Source organism: Ranitomeya variabilis, chromosome 4 (genome assembly GCF_051348905.1).
Source record: "Ranitomeya variabilis isolate aRanVar5 chromosome 4, aRanVar5.hap1, whole genome shotgun sequence".
Taxonomy (NCBI): Eukaryota; Metazoa; Chordata; class Amphibia; order Anura; family Dendrobatidae; genus Ranitomeya; species Ranitomeya variabilis.
In genome coordinates, this window is record NC_135235.1 from 290,880,593 (window position 1) to 290,896,881 (window position 16,289).

General features: G+C 48.3%; 1 protein-coding gene across 2 annotated transcripts in view; it reads right to left on the reverse strand.

The window, feature by feature from the left end:
• SLC35E2B (solute carrier family 35 member E2B) overlaps positions 1 to 16,289 on the reverse strand; it is a 51,349-nt gene that overhangs the window by 12,107 nt on the left and 22,953 nt on the right. For both annotated transcript variants that reach the window (XM_077250173.1, XM_077250174.1), the window contains exon 2: positions 11,809 to 12,269. In XM_077250173.1, the coding sequence (XP_077106288.1) occupies positions 11,809 to 12,130 (322 nt within the window). In that variant the 5' untranslated portion in view covers positions 12,131 to 12,269. The remainder of the gene's footprint in view (positions 1 to 11,808; positions 12,270 to 16,289) is intronic.

A 16,289-nucleotide genomic window follows, 5' to 3' on the forward strand; every position in this document is an offset into this window, starting at 1 on the left:
CCCCATTTTTGACAGCTAGCCAAGCTAAAGCAGACAGCTGGGGGCTGGCATTCCCAGGCTGATAAAGGGCCATGGATATTGCCCCCCAGCCTAAAAATAGCAGTCCGCAGCCACCCAAGAAATCAATTAGACTTAAATGTTTAACCTCCGCTCACAGCCGCTGGCTCATGCGGTCATCTGACAACGTGGTTACCACAGCTCTCTGACCAGCCGTAATGATCTTACTGTCAGAGGCAGCGTGGCAAACAAAGGATGTTCGGGCTCCCCCATCCATTAGAATCGGGTCTGGGTCTTGGTACCCGAAACATATGAATTTTTGTGTACTCACCGTAAAATCCTTTTCTCCGAGCCATTCATTGGGGGACACAGGACCGTGGGTGTATGCTGCTGCTGCCACTAGGAGGCTGAAACTATGTAAATACAAAAAGGGTTAGCTCCTCCTCTGCAGTATACACCACCCACTGGCTCCGGATAATACCAGCTCAGTAACAAAGCAGTAGGAGATTAACAAAAATTAACCGTAGGTACAACATATCATAGACTAAAAACACTCACCATAGGCAACAGGCCAAAAAAAGGGTGGGTGCTGTGTCCCCCAATGAGTGGCTCGGAGAAAAGGATTTTACGGTGAGTACACAAAAATCCCTATTTCTCCATCGCCACATTGGGGGACACAGGACCGTGGGACGTCCAAAAGCAGTCCCTGGGTGGGAAATAACAACATAACAGTGTAAACTCATGGCACCTGCTGTCTAAAGGTGCGCTACCGCTGCCTGCAGAATACGTCTACCCAAGCTTGCATCTGCAGATGCCTGAGTATGGACATTGTAATGCTTTGAGAAAGTGTGCAGGCTAGACCAGGTCGCAGCTTTGCAAACTTTCTCTGCAGACGCTTGATTCCGAATGGCCCAGGAAGCACCCATCAACCGAGTGGAGTGTGCCCTGAGACCCGCTGGGATAGGCTTGCCTCTGACGCGATAAGCCTCTTGAATAGTTGACCGAATCCACCTGGCGATTGTCGACTTAGAAGCGGCCAGGCCCTTCCGGTGTCCTGCCGGGAACACGAACAGAGCTTCCGTCTGCCGAAAAGGTGCAGTCCTAATCACATACTTCCTGAGAGCCCTGACAAGATCCAGGGAGTGAAGGACCTTCTCCACGAGGTGCGTCGGAGCAGGACAAAACGACGGAAGTATGATATTCTCGTTAAGGTGGTAGGAAGATACCACTTTGGGAAGGAAAGTAGGGGACGGTCTGAGAACCACTTTGTCTCGGTGGAATGTAAGGAACGGTGTTTGGCAGGAATGGGCAGCCAACTCGGACACGTCTGATCGAAGTAATAGCGACAAGAAAAACCACCTTCCAAGAAAGAAGAGATAGAGAGATGTCCTGCAACGGTTCAAAGGGAGATTCCTGCACGATACCTAGGACCAGATTGAGGTCCCAAGCCTCTAAAGGTGCTCTATAGGGAGGCACCACGTGGAAGACTCCCTGAAAGAACGTTCTGACCTGGGGTTTGGAAGCAATTTTTAGTTGAAAAAGGACTGACAAGGCTGAGACCTGCCCTTTAAGGGAACTCGGCAAAAGCTCCAAGTCCAGACCGGATTGGAGAAAATCCAGGATGGTAGGGATGTTGAAAACCAAAAGAGGGCGACTGCACAATTCAAACAAAGTCTTCCAGGTCCGATGATAGATGCGCGATGACACCGGCTTTCGGGCATTGATCAAAGTGGAAACTACTTTGCGGGAGAAACCTGCTTGAGTCAGAACCCAGGATTCAACGGCCAAGCCATCAAACACAGGGCCTCTGAGTTCTGGTGGTAGATCGGACCCTGGGAAAGTAGATCCGGACGATCTGGTAGACGCCAAGGAACGTCTGCGATGAGTTGGACCAGCTCTGCATACCACGCCCGGCGAGGCCAATCCGGAGCGATGAGAATCACCGACACACCCTCCGCCCTGATCTTCCTGATGACTCTGGGAAGCAGGGGCATTGGAGGAAACAGATAAGGAAGGCGAAACTGACTCCAAGGAAGGACCAGTGCGTCGACCTCGATTGCTCTCGGGTCCCGAGACCGGGCTAAAAACTGAGGTACCTTGGCATTGAACCAGGAAGCCATCAAGTCTACGTCCGGAGTACCCCAACGAAGGCAGATTTGTTGGAATATGTCCTGATGGAGAGACCACTCTCCTGAGGCAAGACCTTGCCGGCTGAGGAACTCCACGGCCCAATTTTCCACTCCTGGAATGTGAACGGCCGATATGACCAAGTGGTTGTTTTCGGCCCAGCGAAGGATGTGCTCTACCTTGCGCATTGCAGCTCTGCTGCGGGTGCCCCCATGATGATTTATATAGGCCACAGCCGTGGCATTGTCCGACTGGATACGGATGGGGCGGCCTGCTAGGAGATGATGGAAAAGCTTTAGGGACAGACAAATTGCACGTATCTCCAGGATATTGATTGGAAGGTGAGACTCGTAATGAGTCCAGGTTCCCTGCGCAGTGTGATGGCGAAAGACTGCTACTCAGCCAAGGAGGCTGGCATCGGTACTAACTACCAGCCAATGGACTGGGAGGAAGGACCTCCCTTGGAGAAGAGAGGTTCGGAGCATCCACCATTGGAGTGCCTGCTTGACCCGAGGAGAGAGAGAGGACACAGTCGGTCGAGGGAAAATGGACTCCCGTCCCATGCGTCCAGCAGAGCATGCTGGAGGGGACGGAGGTGTAGTTGCGCAAATGGAATTGCCTCCATTGCGGCCACCATCTTCCCGAGAATCCTCATGCCGAAACGGATGGAACAGGGAGGCGGCTGGAGAAGTTTCCAGACCCCCTGTTGAAGAGCCAGGACCTTGTCCCGAGGAATAAGCACCAACCCTCGGGAGGTTTCCAGGGTCATGCCCAGGAAGGAGATCCGTTGAGCTGGAACTGGAGATTACATTTTTAAGTTGATCAACCAGCCCAGCCGAGAAAGACTATCCAAGGAAATGCGTACGCACTCCTTGCAGGCTTGGAAAGATGGGCCTTTGACCAGTAAGTCATGTAGGTAGGGAAGCATAACTAGATCCCAAGAATGTAGAATGGCCATGACCGCCGCCGTGACCTTTGTGAAGACTCTGGGGGCGGTGGCGAGGCCGAAAGGCAAGGCCATGAAATGAAAATGTTCCCCTCTGACGGCAAAGCGAAGAAACCTTTGGTGAGATGGGAAGATTGGGATGTGGAGGTACGCATCCCGGATGTAGATGGAGGCTAAGAATTTACCTTGTTGCATTGAGGCGATGACGGAATGGAGGGACTCCATCCTGAAATGTCGGTCTTTGACAAATCTGTTCAAGAGCTTTAGGTCCAGGATGGGCCTGACCATTCCATCCTTCTTGGGGACCATGAACAGATTTGAATAAAAACAGCGGAACCTTTCGTCCTCTGAGACAGGGACAATGACCCCGTCTCAGCGGAGCAACTTGATGGCCTGGGAAAAAGCCCGAGCACGCGTTCCCGCTTCGGGAGGGCGGGAAGCGAAAAACAGGGTTGGAGGGGGGGGAGGAAAAATAGATTTTGTAACCGGAGGACACCAGATCCCTGACCCACTCGTCGTGAATGACTGCGAGCCAGGTATGACGAAACAAGAGAAGGTGTCCGTCTACTTTGCTGGTGTCGTCCGGACAAGGTTGAGAGTCATTTAGAAGATGGTTGGGGTCTGCATCCCCTGGACCTAGACTGCGTGGTGCGGCCCCACCAGGAATGGTTGGGCCTGTATGAGGCCTGTGGGCTTTTGTCTTTGCCGGCACGGCGCCCCGAACCAGGGGAACTGGCCGAGGAGTGCCATATGTAATTTCCACGAAAGGACTGAAAACGAGCCTGCGGCTGTGGACGGAACGGTGGTCTGAATCTCTGCTGGGAAAAGGAAGTACTTTTCCCTCCTGTAGCGTCTGAAATCAGCTTGTCCAGCTTTTCACCAAATAAGCGGCCACTGAGATATGGAAGGGACGCGAGGGACTTTTTAGATGCGGAGTCCGCTCGACAGTTTCTCAAGCATAGTGCTTTCCTAATCGCAACAGCGTTTGAAGCCATAAGTGCAGAGCAGTTTGCCGCGTCCAGGGAAGCGTTTACTAAGTAATCGCCAGCCAATGAAATTTGATTTGCTAGCTCCGCTATGTCAGAGGGAAGATCACTGTTCTGTAAGGTCTTATGCAGAGAGTCTGCCCAAAAAGTCACGGCTTTGGCTACCCAGGTAGCAGCGAAGGAGGGAAAGAGTGCCGAGCTAGAAGCCTCAAACGCTGAACGGGCGAGACTGTCAACTAGGCGATCTGTGGGATCTTTGATAGAAGATCTGTCCGGCACGGATAGGAGAGTTTTAGAGGACAAACGTGAAACAGGAGGATCCACATTCTGTCCATTGTTTGCAGAGATCAGAAGAAAAAGGATATTTGGACTCCAGAGATCTCTGGCCTGCAAAGCGTTTGTCCGGACGCTCCCTATGTCGCTGGACTATGTCCTGGAACTCCGGGTGATTGGCAAACACCCTATGAGGACGCTTGGTCCTTTTGAAGGACACCAAATTATCCATATAGGAGGTCGCAGGCTCCTCATCAACCTGAAGGGACTGGTTGACTGCCTCAATGAGACTATCTATAGTAGTCTGATAACCTGGCGACTCCAGATCAAGAGGCCCATCAGAGGTGCCTGGGGAGCGAGAGCGGGAAGCAGAGCTAACGGACGCCGAGGCACCAGAGGGCCTGGGGGACGAGCTATGGATGCGCTTCCTAGATGGTCGCTTGTGCCTAGAATGAGAGCGGCCCCTGCAGGCTGAAGAATCCGCAGCCATAGGGGAAATTTCCTGAATAGGCGGATTAGTGGTCCTGCTCCTGGATGGATCCTGGAGGGACTCGATAGCTTTAGTCAAAGAAGCCACAGATTGCAAAAGTGACAAAGCCCACTCAGGGGGACTGGTCACCACGGGCTCGTTTGCGGCGGGGGGCTCCTGAGCGCATTTAGGGTCACAAGCATTACAGAGCGGAGCAGTATGCCCGCTTGGTAGCGCAGCCTGACAGGACGTGCAAGAAGTGAAGAGCACCGTATACGTTTTTGCAGATTTTTTGGAGGGTTTAGGCAGAGACATGTTGTACCTGCTAACCTTCGTACAGGGCTGATGTGGGGCACTTATGTGCAGCTAAAATAGCAGAGCACTCTGTGTGCAGGAGGAGGAGGGCCTGTGTTAGCGTGCAGAGCACCTACCCAGGTCCTGTCGCAGCGCTGTGCTGACCGGGAGAAGAGGAGTTCAGCCGGCGTCCAGAAGCTCCTTGCATCAAAGATGGCTGCCGAGATTATGTGGAGCGCTCCTCGAAGTGTGCGAGAACCGCTGAACCGGTAGGCAGGGCCTCGAGCGTGACGCGCGCTGTGGGCATAGCAGCGGCCTAGCTGGGGCTGAAGACGGGGACTAAATTAGCAGTGCCCGGCCGCAAGATGTGGCCAAGCCCGCGGTGCGCTCAGGAGCCCCACTCCCACCCCTGCAAGACTGACCGCTGATGGTCCTCTTCAGGCGAAGTATGAGGGGAGGTGCAGTAACCCTCTATCCACCACCCTCTTGATGAGGAGGTGGAGAGGGACTAAGGAGCTCCATGCAGCACAGCTGTTCTTCAGTGGTGGAGCAGAGGGAGGGCAGCCGGACTGTGCATATGAAAGGTGGCCTCTGTGTATCCTAAGGGTTCGCTCCCCTAGGATTTCACAGGGCAAGGTCTCGGCCGTAAATCCCACGTCGCAGGAGAGGATACGGGGAGGTGAAACTCGCTGTGCTCGCCTGTTGATGTTTTGGGGGAGATCGGCCCCCTTAAAAGGGTCCGTCGCCCCATCATCATTTTGCACAAAAAGGTAAAAATAAACATACAAATAAAGTCTGAAAAAAACAGACACAGTGTGCCTCCTACGAACACTAAGCAAGAACTGGTATTATCCGGAGCCAGTGGGCGGTGTATACTGCAGAGGAGGAGCTAACCCTTTTTGTATTTACTTAGTGTCAGCCTCCTAGTGGCAGCGGCAGCATACACCCACGGTCCCGTGTCCCCCAATGTGGCGATGGAGAAAAACTTTTCTTTACCTGTTCTCCCGAATCCGAACATCCAGGGGTTCACCCACCACTAGCCCAGAATTCATCATAAAAATAAATAAATAAATACAAAATATATACTTTCCTCCTAGTTTGGCACCGCTCCTCCACTCATGACAAGCAGCGCTAACGTCATTGTCCCTGCCTTCTGTCGAATTGAACATGAAGAGGATGTCCGGGTTGCAGCGGATCTCTCACTTCCTCTTCATGCTCAGTTCGACAGTAGTCGGGAACAGTGACCCAAGCACTGATTGGACACTGGTGTCACTTGTCACAACAACAGCACGGGAACCCAGGGGTGAACGAGTGCCGACACCGCGGGAATATCGTAGAAAAGAAAATAACTCCACGACACTGCGGGAATGGCGCCAGAACGGGAAGCAAGTATAAGCTTTAATATTTTATCGCTCCCAAGTGAGGAGTATGACAAAAAGTTGTCCAAGTGGTGGACAACTTCTTTAAGTAAAGACCCCCTCAATTCTTGAGACAATAAATCCGGTCTTACACATTACATGGCTGTCGGCCAAAAGATCATGCCGTTGACAGCCATCTTTGCCGACTCTCCCATATACAGGAGTGATCGTTCGACCAAACGCTCCTGTGTTCTCTATGAGAAAGCCGCCAGCTGTCATGTCAGCCGGCGGCTTATCTCAGGGAGAACAATGTGATCGGTAGCCTGAGATCGGCCATGTCTGATCGACATCATTCCAGGCCATCATTTGGCCGATCCCACCATATAAATGTAATCGTCAGCTGAACCAGGCTAGATCAGCGGGGTCAGAAGACATAAGACTAATGTATATGACCAGCTCACGTAATACCCTGTTGTCTGGTCATGACAGCAGTAAACTAACTACCACCAGAACTGTTCAATAACAAGGGGCTGTTAAAGTGAGGAACCCGATATAAAAAAAAAATAATTACACAATTACACCGCAAAACGGCTACAGTGGCTTGCAAAAGTATTCACCTCTTTGCATTTTTCATATTTCGCTACAGCACAACCTGGAATTTCACAGTTTTTTTTTGAGGGTTGGATCAGTTCATGTAAAGAACATGCCTTCAACTGTGAACATTTGGGTTTCTGTTTATTGTGAAGCAAACAACAAATAGCACAAACTACGGTAACTGAAAACTTCAGTGTGCATAACTAGTCACCCCCATAAAGTCAGTATTTTGGAGAGCCTATTTTTATGGCAATTACAAAAAGTCCCTTTGGATAAGTCTCTATGAGCTTTCTACATCTCACCACTGGGATTTTTGCCCATTCCTAAATGCAAAACCGCTCCAGCTCTTTCAAATTTCTTCTTGTGAACAGCAATTTTCAAGTCTGAACACAGATTCTCAATTGGATTAAGGTCTGGGCATTGACTAGTTCACTCCAAAACATTTACACATTTCCCCTGAAAAGTTCTCCAGTGTTGCTTTAGCAGTATGCTTTGAAACATTGTTTTGTTTAAAGGCGAACCTCCGTCCCAGTCTCAAATCAATGACAGACCGATACAGGTGTTGCTCAAGAATATCCCTGTATTTCACACCTTCAATCTTCCTCTTAATTTGGACCATTTTCCCTGTCCTTAATGCCCACAGCATGAAGCGGTAACCACCATTTTTCACTCTGGGGATTGTGTTTTTAGGGTAATGAGCTGTGTTGGTTTGGCACCAGACACAGGCGTTTACCTTGGTGGTCAAAACGTTCAATTTTGGGGTAATCTGACCATAGCACCTTCCTCCATACATTTGGGGAGTCTCCCACATGCAAAGTCAAAACGAGCCTTACAATTTTTGTGTGCAAATAAAGTCTTTTTTTCTGCCCACTCTTCCATAAAGGCCACCTCTATGGAGTGTACAGCTTATTGTATAAACAGATACTCCAGTCTCTGTTTGGGAACTCTGCAGCTCCTTCAGGGTTAGCTTTGGTCTCTGTGCTGTCTCTGATTAATGCCCTCCTTACCCGGGATGAGAGTTTTGGTGGACGGCCCTCTCCTGGCAGGTTTGTTGTGGTACCATGTTCTTTCTATTTGATAATAATGTACCGTATGTAATGTTTGATGGTGCTCCGGGGGATCATCAGAGATTGGAATATTATTTTATAACCCAACCCTGACTTGTACTTCTCAACAACTTTGCCCCTGACTTGTTTGGAGATCTCCTTGGTCTTCATGGTGTTGTTTGGAGATCTCCTTGGTCTTCATGGTGTTGTTTGGAGATCTCCTTGGTCTTCATGGTGTTGTTTGGAGATCTCCTTGGTCTTCATGGTGTTGTTTGGAGATCTCCTTGGTCCTCATGGTGTTGTTTGGAGATCTCCTTGGTCTTCATGGTGTTGTTTGGAGATCTCCTTGGTCTTCATGGTGTTGTTTGGAGATCTCCTTGATCTTCATGGTGTTTGGTTAGTGGAGCCTCTTGTTAATGGTGCTGCAGCCTCTGTGGCCTTTCAGAAAAGGTAAAAAGTGGATACACTGGCCGATATGTGACACTTAGATTGCACACAGGGAGACGTCCTATCACTAAGCATGGGACTTATGAAGGTAATTGTTTACACTGGAAATTGTTAGATGTTTCATCGCCAAAGGTGTGAATACATATGCCAATTTTTATTCCATAAAAGTAATTCATGCCTACATTTTTCTCACTTCACCAAATAAGACTATTTAGCGCTGATGCATCACACACAAATCAGGTTACAAGAATATTTAAACACAGGTCGCTATGTAACAAAGTAGGTAAAAATCCAAGGAGGGTGAATAGTTTTGCAAGCAACTGTAAATAATGCTCACCCAGAAGGGTATTTGATTATTGGAATCAATGAACACCCAAAGCTGCAGTCATCACCAAACGGGAAAAAAAACACAGTACCACCTAAGTACCACCTAAAAGAAAAGATCTGCATATGTTTTCCTTGGCAAGAATTATTGTTTTAGTAGCACACAGTCTTCCAGATACAGGTAAACAACCCGAGGGGGCATCTTTCCGGTTAGTCTGGTTCTCCTTGGCTATTGCACTCACTTCCTGAGTATACAGGAACACAGCAGGGCAGCAGAACACAGGGACGGTAATGTAATCTCACAAGGTGGAAATTACCGAGCAAAGCAACGGTGGCATCAGTATCTTACACCTACACCTCATCCAAAAACTCGGACATCCTTGTGTGGCGGCCATCCAATAATGCACAACAGGATCATCCAGGTCAGCATTGTGCATGCCAGTCCCAATGAACAGGCTCGCTGGAGTACAATGCGTGTACAAGGCAAGGCAACACTAAATGGATTAGGCACGTTTCTTAACTGGCATACGCCCTCGCCAGATATGTCCTCCTGTGAGGGACTGGAGAACATTATTAGTGTAAATTGCATTAAATTAGACGGCCTGACCTAGTCACATCCAAGACAGGCCTCAAAAAGCAGAATGTGGTAACATTTTTAAGCAATTTACAAAATTGAACAAAAAATTTGCAACAAATGAATGTGTTTTACCCCAGAAAACTACCATGAATGTTCATCCCCTGGGGCCTTTGTTTACAAGGCTAGGTGGTGTGGCCAATGGTGACGGGACTTTTTGACTGGTCTTCAGATTATTGACAGTAGCAGATGGGTCAGTCCTCCGATGGTGACCCATCTGTAACCAGCTCTCTGGTCAGGGCCACAATATGCAGGGTGTCCAAAACTCGATTGTCCCTGCCCCTGAAAAACTAGATTAGGGTATAAAACGTCTCCAATTACAAGTAGATGTCAAGGGAGAGAGCGGATACCATGCCTAATCCTTCATGGTAGGTGACGCACCATAGCACCCCCTTTTTCTACTGATGGCACGTGCACTCTCAGTTACGTGCATGTGTACAGGAGTAATAGTGGTAGGCCGAATGATCGTTCAGCTGACTTCTACTTGAAGGGTACAGACACCTTAATACTAGGTTCCAGATTGTCCAAAATATTAGACCACAGGACATCTAGCACCAAAACGGATCAGCTGGTTTCCCGACATGCTGAGTGCACATCTCCGAACCCTGTGTAGCGGTTGTTTTTGGGCTAAGCAGTCTCTTATAAGTCACTTTAGTAGGTGCTGAGCTACAATATCCGAAAACGGTCACTATATAGTGCAGGGGGCTGAGCAGTTCTGGCACATTGAGGACTTCCACCAACTGCAAAACCCCATAATGGATGTCAAATTCCTACCAATACAATATTGATGACCTATCTTAAAAACAGATCAGCAATATCCTTGTGGTGGACAACCTCCTTAAACTCAACTTTAATACCTGAAGCTGCTGGAAAGCCAGAGCCAGAATGCACAAAATAAATGAAAAACATCAAGTCAAATGGCTTTGCACATTGTGAAAATATGTCCGGAATTTGCATATGATATTCAAAGGAGTCTGACAGCACAAAATAACTTGTCAAACACTCGGTGTCCCCATGTCGTGGCCAAACAGATCAGTGCCCCTTCCCAACTCCTTGATTTCCTTGTTGGCCATTCTCTGGTTCCTGTAAAGCCAAAGCCGTCAATCAGGAATAAGAGGGTGGATCGCCCGAGCTTCCTTACAACACTATACTGACTGACTCCCCTTAAAGGGACACTGTCACCTGAATTTGGAGGGAACAATCTTTAGCCATAGGGGCGGGGTTTTCGGGTGTTTGATTCACCCTTTCCTTACCCGCTGGCTGCATGCTGGCTGCAATATGGGATTGGAGTTCATTCTCTGTCCTCCATAGTACACGCCTGCGCAAGGCAAGATTTCCTTGTGCAGGCATGTACTACGGAGGACAGAGAATGAACTTCAATCCCATATTGCAGCCAGCGGGTAAGGAAAGGGTGAATCAAACACCCGAAAACCCCGCCCCTATGGCTAAAGATTGTTCCCTCCAAATTCAGGTGACAGTGTCCCTTTAACCCGTTCACGACGGGGCCAATTTCCATTTTTTCCTCCCCTTCTTTCCGGAGCCAAAGTTCTTATTATTCTCTCCACATAGACATATCAGGGCTCGTTTTTTGCAGGACGAGTTTTTCTTTTGAAAGACTATATTTATTTTACCACATAGTGTACGAGAAAAATGGTGATAAAATTCCAAGTGTGCTGAAACTGCGAAAAAACACCAACAATTCTGACATTATTTGGGTACAATTTTTTACTTTTTGTATACTTTGCGGTAAAAATGACCATGCAATAGGATTCTCCTCATCAATACTATTATGGCAATAGCAATGACTATTGCCATTTTCTTGCCAAATGGAGTGTCCCTCGTAGTCTATTTAGCACAGATGGGGGTGTCCTGACTACGTTCACACTGCTATCATCCGTCAGTTATACATTTTCAGAAGGAACAACAGAGGTATGCCACATTTCAGAGATTTAAAAATATATTGTAGAATGAGTTTTTCCTTTATTCATATGTGAAACCAAATATTTTCAAAAAGAGAAAAGACGGACAGCTACAACTCTAGACACAGGACTGAGCAGCAATACTAGACAAAACCCATCGCATTGTTTGTAAAAGCAAATACATTTCTTTTTTAGGAATCTTTCTCTGAATTTATCTGCAACAATAAATCATGTGTGAACCTGAACAAGTTGGATGGCTCTAGGAGACAACTTTCATTTCTGTAGAGTGCTGAGGGGAAAAAGACCAAAACACTCAAAAAATTTTACACAGCGACTCACAGCAAATTTCTAGCTTTAGATTGCCAAAAAGTAAATGCAAAAAAGGCAAACCTACCGAGCATGCTTGGCTCTCCTTCCAGTAAGGTGAGAATGTATTTATTCAGGAAAAGTGTACAGAAGCTGAAGAAAAACCATAGTGAGAGGTAGATGAGCGCCCGGGAATTGCAGACTCCTAGGTCAGACTCGATGACCGTTGTCTCTGTGATGGTGATCTGCAATACGTGCTCTTCGGGAACGCTATCACTGCGGGTGATTATAATCTTCTCGGCCCGGTGAGGGAACAGAGGTCCATGGTGATACGGCACCTTCCCCTTCGCTTTATCCTGAGATACAACATTCTTACAGTCATCTGGTGCTTGGGAATTACCAGACGGCATCTTGGTGGTTATAGACAAGTCCAAAGGATCATCTGTCTGACCAGCAAAGGCCTCAGCGATGCAACTCCGCTCAATGCAATGTCAACCCAAAGGCTCCCATGGCTGATCTCCTTTTCTTTGCTGGTGGCCTCAGGAAATCCTACGGAGGTGGCAAAAACAAGATTACATGATATACATAAATAAATATATACGTACACGGCATATAATCCAAAATTATACATTAACAAGAGATATAAAAAAAAAAACTAGTTTATAGCATTGTATCAAAGCAGTAAAGGATAAGAATAGCAACCTTGACAATAAACTCCTAAATAGAAAGGTCATAGTATGGAACAATCTTTCCTCTTTAATCATGGATGAGCTAGACAGTAAGTTTACAGGGGAAAGGTCAGGCGTATGCCTCAAAAACCAGACAAAAATAGGTTGTCTGCTCAGAATATACTGATGACCTATCTGTAGGACATTCAAAACCGCCACTTATCAGCTGTTCTAAGCTGCGGAGGAAGGATGTAAACATACTGAATGGTGCTGCACTCAGTGTGTAGCTGCCGCTGTAGAGTACTGGAGAACAGCTGTTCTAACCTGCGGAGGATGGATGTAAACATACTGAATGGTGCTGCACTCAGTGTGTAGCTGCCGCTGTAGAGTACTGGAGAACAGCTGTTCTAACCTGCGGAGGATGGATGTAAACATACTGAATGGTGCTGTGCTCAGTGTGTACCTGCCGCTGTAGAGTACTGGAGAACAGCTCCTATTCTAGAGAACAGCTGTTCTAAGGTGCGAAGGACGGATGTAAACATACTGAATGGTGCTGCACTCAGTGTGTAGCTGCCGCTGTAGAGTACTGGAGAACAGCTCCTATTCAAGAGAACAGCTGTTCTAAGCTGCGGAGGACGGATGTAAACATACTGAATGGTGCTGCGCTCAGTGTGTAGCTGCAGCTGTAGAGCACTGGAGAACAGCTCCTATTCTAGAGAACAGCTGTTCTAAGCTGCGGAGGAAGGATGTAAACATACTGAATGGTGCTGCACTCAGTGTGTAGCTGCCGCTGTAGAGTACTGGAGAACAGCTGTTCTAACCTGCGGAGGATGGATGTAAACATACTGAATGGTGCTGTGCTCAGTGCGTAGCCGCCGCTGTAGAGTACTGGAGAACAGCTGTTCTAACCTGCGGAGGAAGGATGTAAACATACTGAATGGTTCTGCACTCAGTGTGTAGCTGCCGCTGTAGAGTACTGGAGAACAGCTGTTCTAACCTGCGGAGGATGGATGTAAACATACTGAATGGTGCTGCACTCAGTGTGTAGCTGCCGCTGTAGAGTACTGGAGAACAGCTGTTCTAACCTGCGGAGGATGGATGTAAACATACTGAATGGTGTTGTGCTCAGTGTGTACCTGCCGCTGTAGAGTACTGGAGAACAGCTCCTATTCTAGAGAACAGCTGTTCTAAGCTGCGGAGGAAGGATGTAAACATACTGAATGGTGCTGCACTCAGTGTGTAGCTGCCGCTGTAGAGTACTGGAGAACAGCTGTTCTAACCTGCGGAGGATGGATGCAAACATACTGAATGGTGCTGTGCTCAGTGCGTAGCCGCCGCTGTAGAGTACTGGAGAACAGCTGTTCTAACCTGCGGAGGAAGGATGTAAACATACTGAATGGTGCTGCACTCAGTGTGTAGCTGCCGCTGTAGAGTACTGGAGAACAGCTGTTCTAACCTGCGGAGGATGGATGTAAACATACTGAATGGTGCTGCACTCAGTGTGTAGCTGCCGCTGTAGAGTACTGGAGAACAGCTGTTCTAACCTGCGGAGGATGGATGTAAACATACTGAATGGTGCTGCACTCAGTGTGTAGCTGCCGCTGTAGAGTACTGGAGAACAGCTCCTATTCAAGAGAACAGCTGTTCTAAGCTGCGGAGGACGGATGTAAACATACTGAATGGTGCTGCGCTCAGTGTGTAGCTGCAGCTGTAGAGCACTGGAGAACAGCTCCTATTCTAGAGAACAGCTGTTCTAAGCTGCGGAGGAAGGATGTAAACATACTGAATGGTGCTGCACTCAGTGTGTAGCTGCCGCTGTAGAGTACTGGAGAACAGCTGTTCTAACCTGCGGAGGATGGATGTAAACATACTGAATGGTGCTGCACTCAGTGCGTAGCTGCCGCTGTAGAGTACTGGAGAACAGCTGTTCTAACCTGCGGAGGATGGATGTAAACATACTGAATGGTGTTGTGCTCAGTGTGTACCTGCCGCTGTAGAGTACTGGAGAACAGCTCCTATTCTAGAGAACAGCTGTTCTAAGGTGCGAAGGACGGATGTAAACATACTGAATGGTGCTGCACTCAGTGTGTAGCTGCCACTGTAGAGTACTGGAGAACAGCTCCTATTCAAGAGAACAGCTGTTCTAAGCTGCGGAGGACGGATGTAAACATACCGAATATTGCTGCGCTCAGTGTGTAGCTGCAGCTGTAGAGCACTGGAGAACAGCTCCTATTCTAGAGAACAGCTGTTCTAAGCTGCGGAGGATGGAGGTAAACATACTGAATGGTGCTGCACTCAGTGTGTAGCTGCTGCTGTAGAGCACTGGAGAACAGCTCCTATTCAAGAGAACAGCTGTTCTAAGCTGCAGAGGACAGATGTAAACATACTGAATGGTGCTGCGCTCAGTGTGTAGCTGCTGCTGTAGAGCACTGGAGAACAGCTCCTATTCGAGAGAACAGCTGTTCTAAGCTGCCGAGGATGGATGTAAACATACTGAATGGTGCTGCACTCAGTGTGTAGCTGCCGCTGTAGAGTACTGGAGAACAGCTGTTCTAACCTGCGGAGGATGGATGTAAACATACTGAATGGTGCTGTGCTCAGTGTGTACCTGCCGCTGTAGAGTACTGGAGAACAGCTCCTATTCTAGAGAACAGCTGTTCTAAGGTGCGAAGGACGGATGTAAACATACTGAATGGTGCTGCACTCAGTGTGTAGCTGCCGCTGTAGAGTACTGGAGAACAGCTCCTATTCAAGAGAACAGCTGTTCTAAGCTGCGGAGGACGGATGTAAACATACTGAATGGTGCTGCGCTCAGTGTGTAGCTGCAGCTGTAGAGCACTGGAGAACAGCTCCTATTCTAGAGAACAGCTGTTCTAAGCTGCGGAGGAAGGATGTAAACATACTGAATGGTGCTGCACTCAGTGTGTAGCTGCCGCTGTAGAGTACTGGAGAACAGCTGTTCTAACCTGCGGAGGATGGATGTAAACATACTGAATGGTGCTGTGCTCAGTGCGTAGCCGCCGTTGTAGAGTACTAGAGAACAGCTGTTCTAACCTGCGGAGGAAGGATGTAAACATACTGAATGGTGCTGCACTCAGTGTGTAGCTGCCGCTGTAGAGTACTGGAGAACAGCTGTTCTAACCTGCGGAGGATGGATGTAAACATACTGAATGGTGCTGCACTCAGTGTGTAGCTGCCGCTGTAGAGTACTGGAGAACAGCTGTTCTAACCTGCGGAGGATGGATGTAAACATACTGAATGGTGCTGTGCTCAGTGTGTACCTGCCGCTGTAGAGTACTGGAGAACAGCTGTTCTAACCTGCGGAGGATGGATGTAAACATACTGAATGGTGCTGCACTCAGTGTGTAGCTGCTGCTGTAGAGCACTGGAGAACAGCTCCTATTCAAGAGAACAGCTGTTCTAAGCTGCAGAGGACAGATGTAAACATACTGAATGGTGCTGCGCTCAGTGTGTAGCTGCTGCTGTAGAGAACTGGAGAACAGCTGTTCTAACCTGCGAAGGACGGATGTAAACATACTGAATGGTGCTGCACTCAGTGTGTAGCTGCCGCTGTAGAGTACTGGAGAACAGCTCCTATTCAAGAGAACAGCTGTTCTAAGCTGCGGAGGACGAATGTAAACATACTGAATGGTGCTGCGCTCAGTGTGTAGCTGCAGCTGTAGAGCACTGGAGAACAGCTCCTATTCTAGAGAACAGCTGTTCTAAGCTGCGGAGGAAGGATGTAAACATACTGAATGGTGCTGCACTCAGTGTGTAGCTGCCGCTGTAGAGTACTGGAGAACAGCTGTTCTAACCTGCGGAGGATGGATGTAAACATACTGAATGGTGCTGCACTCAGTGTGTAGCTGCTGCTGTAGAGCACTGGAGAACAGCTCCTATT